The sequence below is a fragment of the Heteronotia binoei genome, chromosome 7 (assembly GCF_032191835.1).
Source record: "Heteronotia binoei isolate CCM8104 ecotype False Entrance Well chromosome 7, APGP_CSIRO_Hbin_v1, whole genome shotgun sequence".
NCBI classification, from domain to species: domain Eukaryota; kingdom Metazoa; phylum Chordata; class Lepidosauria; order Squamata; family Gekkonidae; genus Heteronotia; species Heteronotia binoei.
The window spans coordinates 89,318,794-89,340,069 of NC_083229.1; the positions used below are offsets into that span (position 1 = coordinate 89,318,794).

Sequence of the window (21,276 nt, forward strand, 5' to 3'; positions counted from 1 at the left end):
GATTCTCCAAGTTATCAGAGGTCTCAGCATGCAGATTTCTCACTTTCCCTTTGGTACTCACTTTTAGCACTTAGCTCTTTCTGGAGCACATTCAGTCTCCATCAGGTCAGTTTAATTTTTTCCCCTTTCTAATTTTTTTAAAATGCAATATATTTTTAATTTTGCATATCAGAAGAGTCCCTGAAGTAGGTTCTGAAGAACTCCTATCTGAGTCCCTGAAGAACTCCTACCACTGAGCAGTTAGCCACACAAGGACCAGCCAGTATATTATTATAGTGATGGTGGCACATTCGTTGCTGTCCAGTGTCTTCAAAGCCAGTTCTAGAACTGACAAAGCATACTGGATGATAGATGCCAAACTCAGCTGAACTAGATATGTATTACGATAAATCCTATACACAAATGTCTGAACTCCTCTCTCCATGTTGCATGGCACTACCAAACCATTTCAACTTGGGTTCTAGTTAATAATTAAGTGACAGATATTTTTCTGGGAAATTATGCAAATACTTTTGGGATCCCTAGTTAAATATTTTGTCTTTGGAAATCTTCTAAATTCTTTGTTTCAGCTCTTTGTTGAAGTTTACAGTTTGACTGTTTGATATAAACTGCCAAACCATTAGACCAGGGGTGGCCAAACTATGGCTCAGAAGCCACATGTAGCTCTTTCACACATATTGTGTGGCTCTCAAAGCCCCCACTGTTCTATTGGCTGGCTTGGAGAACACATTCAAAGTTAGTTACTTTCTTTCCATGTCTCCTCCCCCAATCTATTTTCCTTTCTTCTGGCTCTCAAACATCTGACATTTGTTCTATGTGGCTCTTGCAAGTTTGGCCTCCCCTGCATTAGACTGCTATAAAAATGTATGTCAAGTACAAAAATTCCCCTTGATACATTAGAATAAAAGCTCTCTCTACCTTTGCATGTTAAAGGGGAAATCTTTCAGAAGAACCAATATAGATCTGCAGTAATAAAAATTTCCAGTAATGTTCAAATATTTACATGAACCTGCACAACTGCTTCACTAGCACAAAAGTCTGATACAGTATGATTTTTGTCCTAATCTGCTTCAAAAGCCCAGCTTATCAATTTAAGCATACTACACATTTTGAATTTGACAACTACCAAGCAGGTGGTACTATATCAGAATTACAACAAAAGCAGGACAAATTTTACTGGACAGATGCTTTGTTTTCCAAGTCCCAGAATACTGAATTTCAGCTTTTGGACCTTCTTCACAAGAAGGCTGTTGAGAATCACTAGTCTCCTGATATGAGACTTAACAGATGCAATTCAGTAATTTAGCAGAACATCTTGACATTTCTTGAAGCAAGTTCTTAAGGAGGTACAGAAGCAGAAAAAACAGTATTGCTTCTCGGATCAAAACAGAATTTAACTAAATTATTTTCTGTGAAAAAGCATGCAAATTAGATATGATCACATACAAATGTTTTGGTATGCCTTGAGTGTGACATTCTTGTGCAAGTGTAGCATGCTCTGGATTCTGAGATATAAAATGCTGTGAAGCACACTGGAGAATCTGAGATCATGAAGAGAAGAAGAGATTAGATTTATGCCCGCCCTTCACTCAAAGTCCCAGAGCAGTTTACAATCTCCTTTCTCTTCCTCTCCCTGCAACAGATACCCAGAAAGGCAGGTGGGGTTGAGAGAGCACTGAAAGAACTGCTCTAGAGTGAACAGCTCTGTGAGAACTGTGGCTGATCCAAGATCACCCAGTAGCTGCATGTAGAGGACTGGGGAATCAAACCTGGTTCTCCCAGATTAGAGTCCACGCTCTTAACCACTACACCAAACTGACTCTCAAAGCCGGAAGAGGACAATAAAATGTGGCAGGAGGCTGAAGATGACAGGAAATGAGTTTCAGCTCAGAGATAGCAGTTAGCTTATCTGCCAGGGGGACAGGATGGATGTTGTAAAACATGATCTGGAGTACTGAGATGTGAGCAACATGGCATTTAACCTGATTGGAAAATGCGTTGGGTGCATCTCCCAAAATGGCAGGTTCCCTGAATCTGGATTGGGGAGGGTTCTTGCCAATGCAGGCAGGAAAGAACGTAGAATCTTTCTTTGTTCAAATGCTTTGCCCTAATGCTGTGACACTCACACTGGGGCTCAGACTCCTCTACAAGGGAGCAGTGAGGAGTCTACAGTGTGTTTGCTGCAATGATAACCAGGCTGGCTGTCAGAAGTAACCATCTCATAACGTAATTCATGTTTGTATGTTATTTCCTATTTCCCTGTATAAACTCTAGCTTAATCTTTAGTTTAAAAGTTTATTTCCTTTTTAAGAAGGCAGATTGTGATTCAACTCCACCCACACACCTAGATTATTTGCAGATACTAAGAACATGCTTGCATGGGGGGGGCACTAAAGTAACTGGAAAGCTCTGCTCTTTGTATTTACTCAGAGGCAGCCTTCCAACCAAGGCACTGGTTATAGGACAGGCCGGATTTTGTAACTCGGGGTGGTGGCATACAAAGAGAGAACGCACTTTTATATGCATGCAAACATGCATGTAAGAACATAGACACACACAAAGTTGACACAGTACAGTCTTGCTATACTGCAAGAAATCTGAGATAGACCACCAAACTGTCCAAAAGCCTTATACAGTGACAGAATGTGGTTGAGAAGGAACAGGGCACTGGAACCATCAGTCACACACTATCCTGGTACAGAGAGCTGTTACAATGTAGGGATAACGATAAGCCTCATGTCCCCCTAGCTTTATGTCTCACCTAAGCTATAAACTCACTCTGTATTCTGAGATAAACCGTTATTCTAAACCCAGCTACCCTCCTTCATCTATCATTGGAGGATAATGCAAACTTTCCTTACATTGTTATTACAAGGATCCAATTATGAAACACTCTGAGCACTCGGAAAGTTCTCTGTAAACAAGTACTGTGTCCCGCCCAGCCCGGGCGAGGACTACGCAAGGGAGACCCCCCGGTGCCTGCCAGCCGCCGCCGCCCCAAGAGCCTCCCACACCTTCCCAAGCCCCCGCGGCGGCCCGACCCCTCACCTGGGCTGAGGGGGTGCCAACAGCCGCCCGAACGACGCCTCTCAGCCAACGAGCCCGTCTCTGAGTCCGAGGAGCCTGGCCAGAGCGAGACGTCGGGGAGCAGGAGGGAGAAGCTGAGCCCAGCGCTGGGCAGAGAGGAGGAGAGCCGCCTGACCCGTGGTGGCGAGAGACGCCACACCCCAGCCCTCTGCAGAGGGCCGGGACGTCCGAGGCACGCCCAGGCAGCCCAGCCCCGGCTCGCCTTTCCCGGACGTCTGGGGCTTTGAAGGGGGGGAGGAGCCAGAGAGGGGCAGAACCCAGGAAGGGGGAGGACTGGGCTGGGGAGATGAAGGAAGGGAAGGAGGAGGTCGGGGAGGAAGCTGGCCGGTGCTTATTGAGGCTGCCTCACGAGAGAGAGGGACAGGAGCCGCAGCACAGCCAGGAGGGGAACGGGGGCCTGTGGTGAAGTAACCCGGCTCCCACCCCTGTTTCTGAGACCTCCGGGGAACGCCCCAGAGAGCCCGGGAGGGGCGACGGCGGCGCCGGGAGACCGGGAGGGGTGCCCAGGGTGCGACAAACTATGAACTCCACCTTCAACCAATAAAGAAACGATCTTCCCTTCTTATGTCAGTACAACTTTGCACATAAAAGGCATCTTTTATGGTATACAACTGGGGGGGAGGCCCCCCCCCACCAAAAAGTGATAACTCCAGAATCTGGGATAAATACTATTGAACTTATATGTCAACATGTCCCTAAGAGGACATGAGTGTCATCCATATTGTTACTTATACAGAATCCTAGGATAACACAGCTAGTATTCCCCAAAAGAGTTGTCTGAGACTAGGAAAGCACATCCAACTTAAGATACAACATATTCATAGAACCAGAGTTGGAAGGCACCTCAAGGATCATCTAGTCCAACTCCTCGCACAATGCAGGAAGTTCACAAATACTTTCCCGACAAACATACATTGCCAGTGACCCCTGCTCCATGCCCAGAAGACCGCAAAAACTTCCAGGGTCCCTTGCCAAACTGGCCTGGATAAAAATTGCTTTCTGACCCCAAAGTGTCAATCAGCATTTCCCTGGGCATGTAAGAAAAGGCCACAAGAACAAACCATTGATGCAACCCTTGCTGCCCTCCTTCTCATGATCTGCCTAATTTATAGAATCAGCATTGCTGTCAGATGGCTATCTAGCTAGCCTCTGCTTAAAAAACTCCAAGGAAGGAGCCACCACCTCCCAAGGAAGCCTGTTCCATCGAGGAACCGCTCTAACAGTCAGGGAAGTTCTTCCTAATGTTTAGCCAGAAATTTTTGATATAAATTCAAACCATTGTTTCTGGTCCTACACCTTCTGCGGCAACAGAAAACATTTTTTCACCATCCTTTATAGGACAGCCCTTCAAGTTCTTGTAAAGATTGTGAACATAACTCCTCTCAGTTGTCTCCTCCCAAGGCTAAACATATCCAGCTCCTTCACTCTTTCCTCATAGTCTCCAGATTAAAAGAAGGCAAAAGGAACTACACAGCTGTTACAGCTTCCATCATTCCAACAAATCTATTACCACCCTACAGAAAGGTCTGTGATCCACAAAAGATTCACCTATACAGCATGCAAGGAACCAGAGAGCCGCTTACATTAAAGACATACTGCCATTTCCTTACTAGTGATGTATGGCATTTTCCAACCTGTGCAACATGGCAAGAGGCCTAGGAATCCACACATAGCCTCAAAAAATAAAATGTCAGAAAAGCTGACACACTGCAGACAAAGACTGTTCACAGCAGATTACAATGAACAGATATAAAAGCATTCGCTACTGAGAGGAAAAGTTGGGTTTTAGAATTAGAATTTGTTTCATCCACTAGTTTTGCAGTTTTCTATTTAAGGTAATGAAACAAGATCATGCTAACCTCTGAGTTTCATAGAACAAAGTAACAATGGACAAATTGGAACCAAGACCACCTTCATTTATTCCAACGGAGCATTTGGTTTCCCCCCTAGTTGTTTGTAAGAAACTTTACATAAATTGGGGAAGGTGCCATCTTACATTCAGGTAATCCTCCTTTCAGGTAAACATAGTACCAGCTTCCCACCGAGATGTGCATTTGAACTCAGGTCAACCATACATTATATATTCACCAAGCTTTTCTAATCAAAAAGCTGGCTTTCTAAATAGTTTAAAGGAATCAAATTCACAACTGAAAATTAAATATGAAGGCTTAGCTGCAGACTACATGTTTCTATAGCTACAAAAATTTCTTCTCACGGAGTGGGATCCTCCCAGCTGCCTGAAATTCTGTTATTGAAAGATCAAGGAATTTCAAGAGCATTTCAGGCAGCTGTTGGAAGGGGGAGGTAGAAAAAACAAGTTTGAGCAGAAATCCTTTTAATCTGATGTATTTCTTCTTTTTAAATCTCTGGTATGTGTTACTGCTGAAGTATGTTTTTTTCCCCATTACAACTTGCAGAAAAGCAGGATACAAGTGTTTTAAATAACTAAGCAAGTGTGATTCTTTCTGGGGCAAGGGAATGTCATGCTTGGGGTCCATGGGGTCTTGAAAGCCCCAGCCCAGTCACTGCTTCCTTGCAGAGGGAGTTTTAATTTTCAGCTGATAGGTTCAGGCATTTAAAGTGTGGTTATTGTCACGCACCTCAGGGTTACAATGCAACACGAAGGAGAAGAGCCACAATACTGTAACCTGTCCTTTTGCTTGAAACCTGCTTAATTCTTCTTCCCTTCTGGCTATGGCTGCTTCTTCCCCTCTTCTCTTCTGAGCTGCCTTGGCATTCCTTCCTATTTCTGTGCCTTTTCTCTCCAGCCAGCCCTCTCCCATTTATCTTTCCTTTTTTATAGTCCCAGTTTCACACCTGGTCCTTGTGCTAACCTCCACCCTCCTCTGTTCCCTGCTCTCTCTATGTAGCCATGCCCTGCCTTAAAACATTTGGGCCCAGAGACCCATTGCTCTCACATCCAGAATTGCTCACTTCCTCCATACCTTCTAAGCTTCCCTGGGAAAGACTGCCAAAGCTGCCCTTTTGCCAAGGCTACCACGGCTGCACCCTCCTATTCTGATCCACCAGGCAGGTCATTGCCAAGCAGCCTGCCAGAGCAAACCAAATTGATCCAGGCATGATGGAGAAGCATTGGATTATGTCCTCTCTTTCATCTGATGGGCTCAATGGATACATCAAAGCTGCTGCACCTCCTCTCTCCTGTGGTCTCAACTGTGGCAGCTAGAAGCAGAAAGGAAGAGAATATCCGGCTGCTTCCCAGTGCAGTGTTCTCAACTACAGACTAAGCTGCCCAGCAGGGTAAACATTCGCCTTCTCCAGGCTATCGTCCCACAGTAACAAATTACTTGCAACTCAAAAACTTCCCACGGAGATTAGCTGTATCAGAAATATGGATGGCAATGAATAGCCAGCGTGGCACAGTGGCTAGAATGTCAAACTAAGATCTGGAAAATTCAGGTCAATATCTGCTCCACCTTGGAGCCTCACTGCGTCAATTACTTGCTTTCAGACTACTCTTTTATGCAAGATAGTAGTGTAAGGAAAAACTAGGGGGAAAGTTCCCATCAAGGAAGACAGTGGGAAATATCTAAATGGATTAATTTCAAAAAAGCAATATGGGTAACAATGTCAGTTATTCAGAGGTGTTGTCATCAGTGTTCTAGGAACAGGATTGGGAGTCAGAGCATCCACTTCATATTGCAGCATGTCACACTGAACATGTCACACTGAATGAGAACAGAAGCTTGAGAGAAGGGATGCTCATCTCACATCTCTCACTGATGAGGATCAAGAGGAGCACTTCAGCTGCACAGGAATAATACCAATTCATCGCAACGGACTCAATCAAGCAATCAGTACAGCCAAGTTTGATTATTCCCCACATGCTTCTCAAACCAGCAGTCCTTTTTGAAAAGGAAAGTTTATCTCTGGTTGTGGGACCTGCACAGACTAACAGTCACACAGGTCAGGAGGCTGCGGTCAGGAGGGAGAAAGACCATTCTGCTGATGATCCAGCCTGATGTATTCTTGCCCTATGCAACTGGCTCAGGGAGCTGCCTGGAAAAGATACTGTGATTGACAGAGTTCTGTGGTAATGCATGTGTGGTCTTCCCGCATTTAGCATTGTTCAGCATTGTTGTGGTGTTGTTAGCTAAGCCTACAACTCTGTTAGAGGCACCTTTGCCTGACCACAGAAAAGACTGTATAGACAGGAAAGTGAACCAATCCCTAATGTTCTAAAGCACAAATATTCCTGGTCAAAATAAAGCAGAACCTAATAGATATACAACTATGAGTAAAATTTTTTCCCTTGTTAAAATTAATCCCAAATTATGTCACATGAATATGCTGCATCTGTCACAAGATGTAATTTCTAGGAACACAATAAAAACTACATACAGACCGATCTCAGTAAACAATAAGAGCCGCTAAGCACTGTTATAACACAGATGTTCACAATAAAGTTTAACTATGTATTGAGAAAACTATGATGTTGCTTACATTATTTTAATACTGTATATATAATACTTAAAATCAACATGTAAACTGAAGCATTGTAAAACAAGGGAGCCACTGGTCCCAGAAGCTGCACTTACAGATAAGATTTTCCATTCTCTTTAAGCATGATGCCATATAAAGGAGGGGTCCCCGACCCCCAGGCTGGTCCTAGTCCGTGGCCCATCAGCAACCGGGCCACCAGCCTTGCTACCCCCCCTGCACTGCCCCGCAGCCTCCCCCCCACGGCGCCTCTTCCTCCGTTTTTACTATGTTAAGCTGGTGAAAGCGCCTTCCGGGCTCTTTAAAAGCTCACACACCCCCCACGGCAGCAGTGGCGAGCGACCACTGAACAAGTGGTGCTACCCTTACCTCCGAAGGCAAGGGCAGCAGCGCTTGTTCAGTAGGTCACTCACCACTGGGGTTTCCCCCATGGATCAGCTGATTGGCGGGGGTGTGGGTGAACTTTTAAAGTGCCCAGAGTGGGAAATATCTAAATGGATTAATTTCAAAAAAGGTGCTCTCCCCAGTTTAACATCGTAAAAACAGAGGAAGGAGGAGGTGCCGCCGGGGGGGGGGGGCGAGGAAGAGGCACTGTGGAGTGGCGAGGTGCTGTGGGGCAGGGAGGCCAAATTCAGTTCCCCCACCCTGCTGGCCCTGGGGCCGCAATAGGCCAGCCAGTCCCTGGTGCCAAAAAGGTTGGGGACCACTGATATAAAGGATCAAACTCTGGAATCTATTGGTTCAGATAAATCTTTTCTATTTGAGGACAAATCAAGATGGGTAGCCAGAGGCCCATAGCTACGGGGGGAGGGGGAGAGAGGGGCCAGGCTGCTCTGTAAACCCCCCTTCCTTCTGTAGGACTCCTCTGTTGGACCCGAGGAAAAGGGAGGAAGAGAGAGCAACAGAGACAGCAGCAGTGAGAGCGGCAGAGAGAAACAGCGAAAGCAGCAGCAATAAATCTTCTCATTTAAAGTCACAATCAGTCTTTGTTCGAGTTCAAGCATGAGAAATTAACAGTCCAATTAATGCTTATTTAATTTTGAACCAAGTCCATCCAAATATATATATTCAGCCCAGATCTTATTACTTAGCACAATGACAATTATTATCAGTTTGTTTTTTTTTTTTCTTTTAGAAACTGCTCTTGTGGGGGGGGGGTCTTTATCCTCCCCCCTTGTGAACAAGCAAGTTTGGTTTTATAGTGAAAGTTTTGTTGACAGGTAACATTGCCAAATAAACTTACTTGCAGGGTGCCATTTCATTAGTTGTAGCAGAAAAAAGATGCAATGAAGGATCACTGAGAGAGAAAAGCGGGCAGGTGTTCATCTCTTGATGCCAAGATGGCAATCATTGTGGTGGAGCGTCAAAGCCTCAGGGACTGGCTGCTGCCGGCTTCCCAGGCTCCTGTCAAGCTCCTTGCTGTCAGGGACCCTTGCCTGGGCCGCCCCTAGGGGTACCATGGCTGTAGCACCCCTCCTACTGCCCAATTCAGGGGGAGAGGGTGCTGGAGACAAGTTCTGCCAATAAGGCATCAAAACCTGGAAACCGAAAATGACCTAGCCCCTCCACCTAAAATTTTCTGGCTACAGGGATGGGTAGCCATTTTAGTCTGTCCGTAACAGCAGAAAAGAGTAAGAGTCCAGTAGTACCTTAAAGACTAACAAAATTTGTGGCAGGATATAAGTGTGAGATATCTGAACAAGTGAGCAGTGACTCACAAAAGTTCAAATCCTGCCACAAATTTTGTTAGTCTTTAAGAAGCTGCTGGACTCTTACTCTTTTCTACTGCTGTTTGAGAACATTGGGGACTGCATGCCAAACATACTTTTAAGTCTAGTAGTCATTAAAGCAGTATATATTTTGACATCTTGGTTAAGGAGCTACATAAAAGTCTACTAGTGTCTGGTCTTTACCAAAGTATAAGGATAACTATGTGAGTCGCTTTCCATGTAGTTAAGATTTTGCCCGACAGATAAAAGTTCAGTTGACTGCACTAATAAAGTCAGTATTTTTAAAATAAAATTATACTAAAAAGCTGTCTCTCACAAGGTTTTATTCCTTTAAAATGAAATTTATGACTTTCATAGTGATATTTTTTTCCTAGTAAACTGATATGCTCTGATGAAAGTCTGATATTTTTCTGAAGAAAGGCTGAGACTTTTTATTTAACTGAATTAGTTATAGAGTGCAAATCAATGTAATGTTGTGCACATTCTTGTGTAATTTCAGAGAGTTTGTGCAAGACTGTGCCTGTTTTGGATTTTATTGCAAATACTCTGCTAGTATTTAACTTATAGGACATCATAGCTAGTAATTTTCCTGCCTTTCTACTTCTTTTGTGATAAGCTTTCTGGATCTTGTGTATTTCTTGATCTTGTATATTTCTAACAAATCCAATTTAGTCCTTTCTTTATGTAATAATTGACAGACTTTTTATTCTTTGTAGCTTTGTGTGTTATTTCTAGTTCCTCCCCACAGTCATTTTCTTCTTTTTGTTTTTAAAATATGCATAGCTATACAAATGCATTTTCCTCTTGTAATTGCTTTGACTGTATCCCAAACAGTTGGTAGAGGCATCCTACAGCTTAATGTTTTCATCAAAATGACAGTGCATTTCACTTGCAATAGTTCAGAAATGTCATTGTTTAGTAACAATTAACTATCTAATTCCTGTATGATCCTAAACCATTTAGATTCTATTGAGCATGAGATCATGGAATCATCTGACCAATATTTTAGACCTGTACCTCCTTGTGAAATAAGACAAGAATACAACCAATATGCAGGAGAAACTTATGTATATATGAAAAATGTGTATCCTTTTCTTTGCAGATATAAAATTCTCCAAATATCAAAAAGACCATGGTATTTCACTAGTTCTCCAAACTGGGATGGTGCAGTATTTGCTTACATTTGTAGGGGGTGTAAAATTTGTCTAGTTTATTAACTCAAATCAAATTAAAGTCCCTTCTAAAACAATGCTTCCTCCTTTGAACTCAAGTATTTTCAGCATCTGGGAAATTAATTCTGACTTATTCAACATAGGAATATAAATTGTGGCAACTGCTGAATTGGTATTGTCTCAGGTACCTGTGAAGTGGGTCAGCTATGGAGCTTCGCACTTCTCAATAAAAACTTCTAGCTAATAAAATTGCTACTCCCCTTGCTTTGAAAGAGCCAAGGGCTGCAAAGTTGCCTGTCAAATGTGCTAGTTTTTAAAGGGTGTTACTTTTAAATGTTTCTTGTAACAGAAGTATATCAGAAGTTCCTTTTTTGAAAAAGCAGATGGAATTTAGGCCCTTTTCACTGTGTGGTTCATCCACGAGCAATTTATGAACATTGTGCTATATGTTACTAATGTCAGTGGAGATTAAGGAATTTATTTTTTATTTTATCAAATTTATATCCCGCCCTCCCCTAACGGGCTCAGGGCAGCTCACAACAGTTTAAAATAGACATAAAATTTTAAAACAAGATATACAGTAAAATAATTTCCATAAATTTTACAGTCATTACGTCCAAGATGCACATTGAAATTCTGATTATTCTGATGTTTCTGGTTTCAGTTCTTTCAATTCAGTGAGATTGCCGGTGCTGTGGAATAGTAGCCACCTCCCCTTATCCGTTGAAAGCAAGTTTAAATAATTCGGTCTTATAGGCCCTGCAGAACTGTGGCAGGTCCCACAAGGCCCTGATGTCTTCAGAGAGGGCATTCCACAGGGCAGAGGCTATTACAGAGAATGCTCTGGCGACGGATAATCGAGCTTCTTTCGGTCTAGCGATCTTAAGAAGATTTTGCAACCCCGAAGGTAGTTCTCTCTAGGGTACGTTTGGGGAAAGGCAGTCCTGAAGATAGATAGGTCCTAGGCCATATAGGGCTTTAAAGGTTACAACCAGCACCTGGAAACAAATCTGGAACGCGACAGGCAGTCAGTATAATGTTTCCAGCACAGGTTGAATGTGCTCCTGAACAGGAAACTCCATTAACAACCTGGCTGACACACTTTTCATCAGCTGCAGCCTCTGAATTTGAGTTAGGGGCAGCCCCATGTAGAGGGCATTGCAGTAGTCTATTCTCAAGGTGACCATTGCATGGATCACTGTTGCCAAGTTGCTGCGCTCCAGGTATAGAACCAACTGCCTTATCCGCTTGAGATGGTAAAATGCAGATTTGGCAGTGGCTGCTACCTGGGCCTCCATTGTCAGCAAAGGCTCCAGGAGCATCCCTAAGAATATCAAAGATAAATAACTATGAGAGCAATTTTTTTCTTTCAAAAACAGAAAAGAATAAGGGGGAAACCATCAAATCCTGCAACTAATAAAGGGGGGGGGATATTAACAATGGTGGCAGATCTACACATAAGTTTCTAAATAGCTAAATGTCCATGTGCAATTGCTGTCCATATGCCATGTGTTCAAATAATATAAAGCTGTAAAGTCCTCAATCCACTGATTTACACGAAGTGGGCATTTATCTCTCCTATGCCATGATACAGTATTTTAGCTGCTGTAAGAGCAAGGAGGGTCCATTTCCATTGACCATCAGTTAGTCCCCAAGAGACAGGAAGATATTTTTACAGTACAAAAGCATCCTCAAAGACCAGTGAACATTCTAATACAAAACTGATGTGAGTAATAACTTCCTCCAGATAAAAGAATGACTGGAAGTGCTCCAAATATATGTTTAAAGGACGTGACTTGTCTTACAACACCAACCATTAGATATGCTCAGTCCTTCACTAAAGGGTTGCTGTGGTGGTCTCCAATGTATCCTAAAAGTAATTTTTTCTGAATAAGCTACAAGTGAAGATCCACAGAAAGAGCAAGTATAGATTTTGAAGTCATATCTCATTACTTTGGCAAAATAGGGTGAGCTAGCTCCTTATTCCATTCATTCCTGAGTCTCTGTATATCGTATTTATTATTCAACATCAAATATTTATAAACAAATACTGTATGTTTGTTTTCTGCATAGATTCAATTAAGAGTTTTCAAGAGTGAAGAGGGGTTCTGAGACACTTAATACTGCAGGACCACATTTAGATACCAACAGAAGTTGCAATTGAAAATATTGCCATTGAAGAGAAATTGACAATCATATCTAGACTTCAGCTGAGAAAAATCACATGAAGTCATCATAATAGTCTACTAACTGATCCAACATGAAAAATCTCTCTGTTGGTGGATGTCTTCCATTAAAAGGATTTCTTCCCAATTTTAAGGTTGGAATTGGCCCATTATGCTAATTTAGCAAGTGAAAATGGATCAGACTGATATTTTGCATTATAGTTCTCTAGAAACTGAATGGGATCCACACTAACATAAGTAGACCTAATGCATCCTACTTGCATAACTATGAGAACAAAAATCTGTGAGACCAAACCATAACATCTGTAACCCAATTGCCAACTTGTTCCCCCTTCCCTTTCTCAGACTGTCAGGTAGCAACTGGTAATAAAAGACCAGCAGGTAATATTAATATATGTTATTAGTGTTTTATTGCAAACCACTCAGAAAAGGATGTGGTATAAAAATCTAATAAATAAAATTTGCCTTAAACGTGACTAGAAATAACATGTCTAGCCCATCTAAAATCTCCCTTAAAGAAACAGAATTCTGATCCTTGCTGTTTCCAGTATTAAAGAAAATTAACAATAAACAAGGTTATTAAAGTTAATTCTAGATGCAAGAACTACTCATTTCATAGTTAAACACAATTTTGCCTTTCAATATTAAAAGGAACAAACCATATGTTAATGTTCAATTTCATCAAAATTTTTATTAAAAGTCATTTTGTTTGAAGTTGTGTTCTAGACTTCTCGGAGGTATGCTAGATTCTGATCTGTTGTCTTCACAGACTTATTAGGGTCCTGTAGGTCCTTGCCTTGCTTTGTTTTCGTTGTAGTTTTCTTTCTTTTAACCTAGATAGCCCAGGCTAGCCCACTCTCATAAACCAAGCATGATCAGCTCTGGTTAGCATTTGGATGGGAAACCACCAAGAAAGTCCAGGGCTGCTGTGCAGAAGCAGGCAGTAGCAAACACTTCAGAACATCCAGGCCTGGAAAAATCCTATGAGGTTACCATAAATTGGTAGCAACTTGATAGTACTTTCCAACATAATCTTATGGTAGAACAGGGGTCCTCAAACTACGGCCCGCGGGCCAGATGCAGCCCACTGAGGACGTTTATGCGGCCCGCTGGGTTATGGCAAAATCAGACCGGAAGTGACGTTCGACCTAAACTCGCGTTAGCAACGCACACTTCCGGCACTGGGCTGAGGCGGCGGAGACAGAGTGTGAGGTGATACCGAGGTGAGGTGAGTTCCCAGGCCGGGGTGTGTGGTGTGGGGAAGGGAGAGAGATGCAGAAGACGGAGAACTGACAGCCCGCGGCCTTGTACAGTAACAGCAGTCCGGCCCTCCAACAATCTGAGGGACAGTGAACTGGCCCCCTATTTAAAAAGTTTGAGGACCCCTGTGGTAGAACATCTGTTTGGCATGCAGAAGGTCCCAGATTCAATCCCCAGCATCTCCAGTTAAAGGATCTGGCAGTAGGTGTTGAGAAAGATCCCTGCCTGAGACCCAAGGCCAAGCCAGACAGACAATACTGACCTTGATGAACCAAGGGCCTGATTCAGTATATGGCAGCTTCATGCATTCAAGTTTGGAGAACCCTCTTTTGGAGTAGATGAGCTTATCACAATGTCATTTCTAGATAGTTTCAGGGTTTCAAGAACTGTGTATCTTTTTATTTCGATTTTCTGCCTATAGGATTGTTCTGTTGTAATTTACATCCAGGCAGAACGCCACCCATTCCCAAGTGGTATCTCACATTTGCTGCTACCGGTTTCTCTACGGGTTTCACTGAATATCATAATTATGATTAGAATTGCAATATCCTGGAAGAGGACTGATCCCTTGGATCAACCTTCCTCCCTTAATAAATGCTTATTTAAACTTATGATGAATAAACTTTGTCATGACATCTCTTGCTCTGGATTTGTTGTCAATTCTGTGTGCACCTTCTACTGCCCGGGATATGCCATCTTCTAAACTCATAACTTGTGAAATCCATCTAGATAAGACTTCTAAATTTGGTTCTTTCAGTGATTCTAGAAACCCGCAAGCACAGAAGTTACTGCAGTGACTGTGGTTTTCAAGGTCTTTCACCTTCAGCTATAGTTCTGAGGAGGGGCTGAGAGTTTGTGGTAAAGCATCCGCTTCCGCTCTGTGAATTTGCTCATAGTTTAAAGTAGCACCTGAGGCTACATTACTCGCTTTTAGCAATTTTTATGCTGATGGGGATGGAGATCAGGCTCCAGAGGTCTGCCATTGCCATGAGATATAAGCCCCACCCCCCTCTATAAGCTTTGAAAGCAAATACAGATATCATGAAACACCACTTCTGCCATTCCTTTCAGTGAAACTACCACAGCAAAGAGTCTGACTCTTAATATACTCTGTACTACTACAACATTCAAAAGAAAAATCAGAAAGCCACTACCATTTCTGCTCAGGACAGAACTCAGACAAGCCACATTGAAGTAGAGCCTTTTGCAGGCCTAAAAATCAACTGAACTCCAGACCCTATCTAACATGTGGGTTATGGTGTGGTCTTGGCTGAAGCTTTCCTTGCCTACCTTGCCAATTATACCCTGTTCACCAAAAAATGATAGAAAACTGCCAATCAAGAAGAGCATTGTGCCCCCGCCTTCAACCACAGCTCTAGGTTTGGAACCTGCTTTTCAATATGCATACCTATATTTTTACTACCACTATTACTGGATCTCAGCGAAAAAAAAGAATCAGATGCAGATGTGTTGACACAGTGATTATTTGCATAGCTACAACAGTTAAAATGATATATTTATCAGTAATATTTATTTGTAATAACTATGTTTCAACAAGTTGCAGCTAAGTCGTGGCAAGCCCCCATGGGGTTTTCAAGGCAGCAGAAGGACAGAAGCAGCTTACTATTACCTCCTTCCTTTGCATAACAACTCTGATCTTCCTTAATAAGCTCTTGTCAAAATGGCTAACTCTATTTAGCTTCCAAGCTCTGATGAACTCTGGGCTATTCAATTTGTATCCCATTTCAAAAAACTCAGATGGGCATCAACATCACTCATGCAGAACTACTAGCCGATGTGAGTAGGAATCTGCATGCACAGTAATGGGAAGCAGCATCAGGGCAAAGACCTTAACCTCTATATCCAGTTCATTGTGCAAACGAAAACTTTTAGAGTAATTTGATGTGCCAAGCAAACCACACTGACTTGCGGCTGACATTACACTGCTGTTTATATTGTGCAGTAAACAATCTGCATTTTTAAACCACCATATCTTTGCTCACCCAGAAACTAAGAAACAACCTGCTGTGCTTTACACTGCATATTGAACAAGCATATCCCTATTTTTACTTCATATGTTGAGAGTCTGAAAAAGTGAATGTCCAAAGTCGAAACACTGACAAGAGACAACTGAAGCCCAGGACTGCCTTGTCATATGGAAGACTTAATGACATTGTGTAGTTCTGCTCGGAATTGCAACATGAGACCTTCAGTTCCTAACAGCAAGGGGTATTCTAAACATTAGGAACAAGCAAAACTTGGTTTGCTGTCAAGTGTACATTCAGCAAGAAGTGTACCCGATATACCTCTCCCCGATTACTGCAGTTGTCCAAACCATGCATCTGTACTTGATTTACCTACAATGTAACGCGCACAGGGAGGGCCACAACCAACGTATTTTAAGCAGGAGCTCTTGAGACGTGGGATTTCCCTTGTTACTGGTTACTTCAGTGTTTAAACCCGTTCCAGGAAATATGAAGCCTGTGAAAATCTTGCTAGTTTAATACTGTCACAGCATATATAGGTGCACATAAACTAGCAATGTCGCTAAAAGAAGTAATTCTCTCACGCGGCAGCAAAAGTTCTTTTTTCAGAGAGAATAAGAAATTTCACACCGCAGGAACGCCCCGCTACCACGAGCCAACAGGAAACCAGTGACAGCTAATATAACTCGTAGAAGAAAATACAAACGGCAGCAAGTAGCAGAGCCGCAGTCACGGGCTTCTCCCTTCTCTGATCCGAAGGGGACGCCGCCGCCATGCGCATGCGCGTTGCACGCCGGCCGACTGCCTCGCTCCCCTCACTCAGCGCATGCGTTTTCTCTTCTGTCCTCAAAACTATTCTTCGCTCGTTCGCTCTCCGCAGCGGCGTCTTAAGTTAGAACATGCGCATTTCTTATCCCCCCCGTCTCAATGCGCGCACCTGAAAGCTGGTCGTGGCCCAACAACTTCCTCTTTCCGTAGCCCAGCGCCACCCGCCGGTCTCCCTTCTCCTTCCCGCTTGGTAGCGAACGCGTTCCACCCTCGCTTACCTGATAGCGGGGCTGCCAATCGTTCGCAGCGTCGATCTCTTGGAACTCCAGTTCTATCGTGGCCATGATGGCGGTGGTGGCCAGATAAAGAGGGGCCCACGGAGGCCGACAAGTTCATCCCCTACCTCCCCCCCGTAACAAGGCGCGGACGACAGCCCGCCCACTTTACCGGTCGCGTTGCCCTTTGACTATTTTCCGCACGCAGCCTCTGCGACTCCTGTGCGTTCTCGCCAAGCGCATGCGCGGCAGCCTCCTAGTACTCCGCCTACCGAGAACTGTAGAGGCCTCGCCCATTAACGGGGAAAAGGAGCACCTGGGGTGACGTCACGGCCCGCCTTTTTTGGGAATCGGAGAGGGTCAAGTTTACCCACGTGTGCATACTGAGTGTTTGGCTGGCGTCCTTTAAAACTCACAGAGATTTCGTGGACGTATAATTGATAGATGAAGTCGCCTGGCTTTATTTTACATTACTGATTTTTCGGCCCAGTCGTTCAGGGTGGTTGGTAAACCGGGAAATTGTGTGGCGTCATAAAGCTTCTTTGATGTATAACTTAGTACGGAGGGGGGAGGCGGACTTGCTTAATGTAAGAGCCACATTGAATAAATGTGAGATATTCGAGAGCTGCAAGACATGAACGTCAGAAAATAGAAAAGGAAAATAGAAGAGGGAGGATGGAGCGAAAGCTGGAAAGAAAGCAGCTTTAACTTTAAATGCATTCTCCAGCTGACTTGGCTTGCAGAAGTGATTTAAAGAGGCAAGCTAGCCAATGGGGTGGGGGGGCTTCAGGAGCCACACAATATGTGTGAAAGAGCCACATGAGGTTCCCAAGCCCCACTTTGGCCACCCCTTCCCTAGTAGAATGCCCTACAGTGCGAGAGGGAGTTGTAGGTGCAAAGGAGGTTGCAGAGTATAGCATAATTCCTATATGTACAGGAATTATTAGTGTCATTGATCTGCATGGCCTTTTTTAAAGAGATACAAGGATCCTAGCTTCTGGCAAGGACGTCATATAGAATTTGACACAGGGCACTTAGCAAAGGGGAGGGGGAGAAGACATAAATGAGAGGAACCAAAGAGAATGTTGACTTTCTGTCAGGTACTTTGTTCATTTTTCAGTAGAGAACTGTCCCAGAAACGATAAAATGGGGAATGTGGAAGAGTATAAAGTGACATCAAAGCCACCATGGGAGAACAGTTCTAAGCCAAGGGAAACTCAATATGTGTTCAGCAGTGATGGCTATGCATCATTTGTCAATCACAGTTAACCCTCAATGCCACAATGTACTTATGTGCAGCATTTTAATATTTCCCTTAGAAGTGAATGGCACCTATTCACTTTCCTGAGGAAAAGTGAAGGGTTGTAAGATACACAGTTGTGGATATAAACTAAATCAGCTCCAGGCCTGATGATTACACATATCGTATCTGAACAGCACTCCTGCCCCTATTTATTTACTTCATGTGCACCTCAATTTTCTCCCCAATTGTTAAGAAACCAAGCCTGGGTCTCTGGGTAACCACACCTTTTGCAAGTGAGCAGCACCCAGCCTGGTGAGTCCTCAAGATTATATGCACACAAATAAAAGCAGACCTTTGTAAAAATGTATAAAGGTTTATTGAATAGACTATTTACTGTGCAGCACAGTCTCCACTGCATAGCAGTGGAGAAAAAAACAAAGCTAACTTTCTATCTAATACAATCAATACAGGGTATTAATTTAGTTTATTTAATGGAACACCTTAGGATACAAGAGTCCATGCTACAGTTTAAGCATTGTCTATACAGCTGTTCATCACAATGTAGCATGCATGAGCAACAATATGGTGAAATCATAAAAGTTAGCATGGCTTCCTTTTGGCCTAAGGTCTAATTATAGTCTTTTGCTATCTTTCTGGCACAAGATGGTTTTCTCAAAACCTATCAGCAAGCTTGCTTGATGGAACTCTCCAGAAGATGTTGACATTCACTCCCGCTTCTCTTCTCCCATCCAGTTTCACAGCTGAATACAGGGTATTGCCATTAACCAATTATCACATTCTTGAAAAATGGCCTTGAAAGAGATCCGGTATTGTCAGCAGGAAGGCCCAATTACAAGCACCTGCAGACCAGAGCAGTCATGCTAATATAATTGTTAACTCTTGAGGGGAATCAGGGTGCTTTGCCTCACATTAATGGTGATCCAGAGTGGCTTATAACATTTTTCTCTTCTCCATTTTATCCTCAGAATAACCCTGTGGGGTAGGTTAGGCTGAGAGGAAGTACCTGTCTCAAGGTCACATAGCAAGCCACAATAGCAAAGTAGGGATTCAGACCTGACTTTACCGGATTCTAATGTTATATCTTAGCTATTGCACCATACTGGCATATTCCCAAGACATTTTCCTTCTCTTGCAGCCCAATCTTATGCATATTTACTCAAAAGTAACTTCCTCTGATTTCAGTGGCACTTGCATGCACACATACAATTGAAACTTTTAGATTCAGGTATGAGTTGGCCCTCTTCTGAGAAACAGAAAGTCTGGTAGGAAGCATAAACCTTTCTATCAAATGTAAAAGAAAATTAAGTGTTGGATGACTGCTTTATATAAAGACCTATTTCTGACTACAACTAAGCATGTATACACTCTCATTGTAAATCTCATTGAGCTCAGCTCCTGGTAAATAAATTTAGGGTTGTAGCTTCCACTTGTTAGCCTCTTCCCTTTAAGTCAAGATTCTAGTCTTATATCTAGCTACTAACACCATACTGGCATACTCCCAAGACATTTTCCTTTTCATACAGCCCAATCTTATGCATGTGTACTCAAAAGTAAGTTCCTCTGATTTCAGTGGCACTTACATGCACACATACAATTGTGTCCTGGCTGGCCCCACTGATGGACCTCCTGATGGCACCTGGGTTTTTTGGCCACTGGGTGCACTCATGCTACACTAATGTGTTTTAATCCGGATTTTTGCTATTCTTACACAGTAAAAATCTGGATGTAAAACACATTAGTGTAGTGTGAATGCACCCTGTGTGACACAGTGTTGGACTGGATGGGCCATTGGCCTGATCCAACGTGGCATGTTCTTAAACTTTTATATTTCACTTGTTAGCATCTTCCGTTTAAATCAAGGGGATTTTAAAGAGCTTAGCTTTAGCAGACTCATGCTAGGTAAAGCCAAGTACACACAGGTTATCTGTACGTGTTATTACTTGTACCTCTTGCTAGTCCTTGAGCCTTCCCCTTCTATCCCTGCTGAAATAAGAGCTCCAGTGAGAATACATACATGTACTGTGGCTTTGACGAAAACCCATATTCTTCCCTTTAACAAGCAGGCAGATGCAATTTGCAAAAGGAGATACTTGCTACAATTATTGGTTGAGCTTTGCCTGTTTTTTAATGCTTTCCCAACATTCGAATGGGAAAGCATGGAAATGAAAGCCGAGTCCATTTTTCTGCTTTGCCTCAGTAGTTAACTATCCTCACAGATCAGCCGCATCTGAAGAAGTGAGCTGTGACTGACGAAACATCATACCCTACCAGAAATGTGTTAGTCTTTAAGATACTACTGGACTCTTAACTCTTTTCTACATCTGCTTACGGCGACTTTTAGGGACACGCCCTCTATAACTCTCGAAAGATTTGTGGACAAAGACTAGTGAGCTGTGCTGGTCCGAAAGCCTCTTATCAACCCACCACCACAGCGCTGATTTTCTTTTTCTTGCCGGAGAAGAGCCACTGCCCGCCGACAAGACTATTTCCCATCAGCTACTTTGGGGCGCGTCTGCCGCTTCCGGAGGGAAAGGAGCTAACGCGCAAGCGCCAAAAAGGCCGACTATTGGCTGCCTTTTTCCCGGGGTGAGGCCGCGCGCCTAACGCGCTTGACTGCTCATGGTAGCTGAGTGAGCACGCGAGCCCGAGAAGGGGAAGGGGAATTGAGTTGGTGCGCGACGTTGAGGTTTTCTGTGTGAGAGGAACTCGCCGCACTTTGCTTCTCTGGGAACAAAGTCTGCTGCAGTCTCGAGGCCCTCGGGATGTTCGTCGCGCGCAGCATTGCGGCCGATCACCGCGACCTCATCCACGATGTTTCCTTTGACTTTCACGGGCGGCGAATGGCGACCTGCTCCAGTGACCAGAGTGTGAAGGTGCGGGGCGGGGGGTCATTTTCCGTCTCTGTTTGTGAAACTGCTTAGGCATCCTCGGCAATGAAAGGTAGGGTAGAGAGAAGAGTCTCCTGCCTTTTTATGAGAGTAGTTGCAGCGCTGCCCCTTCCAAACTATCTGTCAACCTGGACCCAGCCTGGCCATCATTTTTAGTAGGCCTTGTAACCATATTGGGTATGGATCTGTCTATGCTGGGT

The 21,276-nt window shown here is 43.5% G+C and overlaps 2 protein-coding genes across 3 annotated transcripts in view; one reads left to right on the forward strand and one right to left on the reverse strand.

Moving 5' to 3' along the window:
- The window catches only part of PTPN2 (protein tyrosine phosphatase non-receptor type 2), a 42,058-nt gene extending 24,752 nt beyond the window's left edge, over positions 1–17,306 (reverse strand). For both annotated transcript variants that reach the window (XM_060244043.1, XM_060244041.1), the window contains exon 1: positions 16,928–17,306. In XM_060244043.1, coding sequence (XP_060100026.1) covers positions 16,928–16,993 — 66 coding nt within the window. In that variant the 5' untranslated portion in view covers positions 16,994–17,306. The remainder of the gene's footprint in view (positions 1–16,927) is intronic.
- Positions 17,307–20,795: 3,489 nt separating this feature from the next.
- CEP192 (centrosomal protein 192) overlaps positions 20,796–21,276 on the forward strand; it is a 100,416-nt gene continuing 99,935 nt past the window's right edge. The window contains exon 1 of the mRNA XM_060244353.1: positions 20,796–21,061. Coding sequence (XP_060100336.1) covers positions 20,951–21,061 — 111 coding nt within the window. The 5' untranslated portion in view covers positions 20,796–20,950. The remainder of the gene's footprint in view (positions 21,062–21,276) is intronic.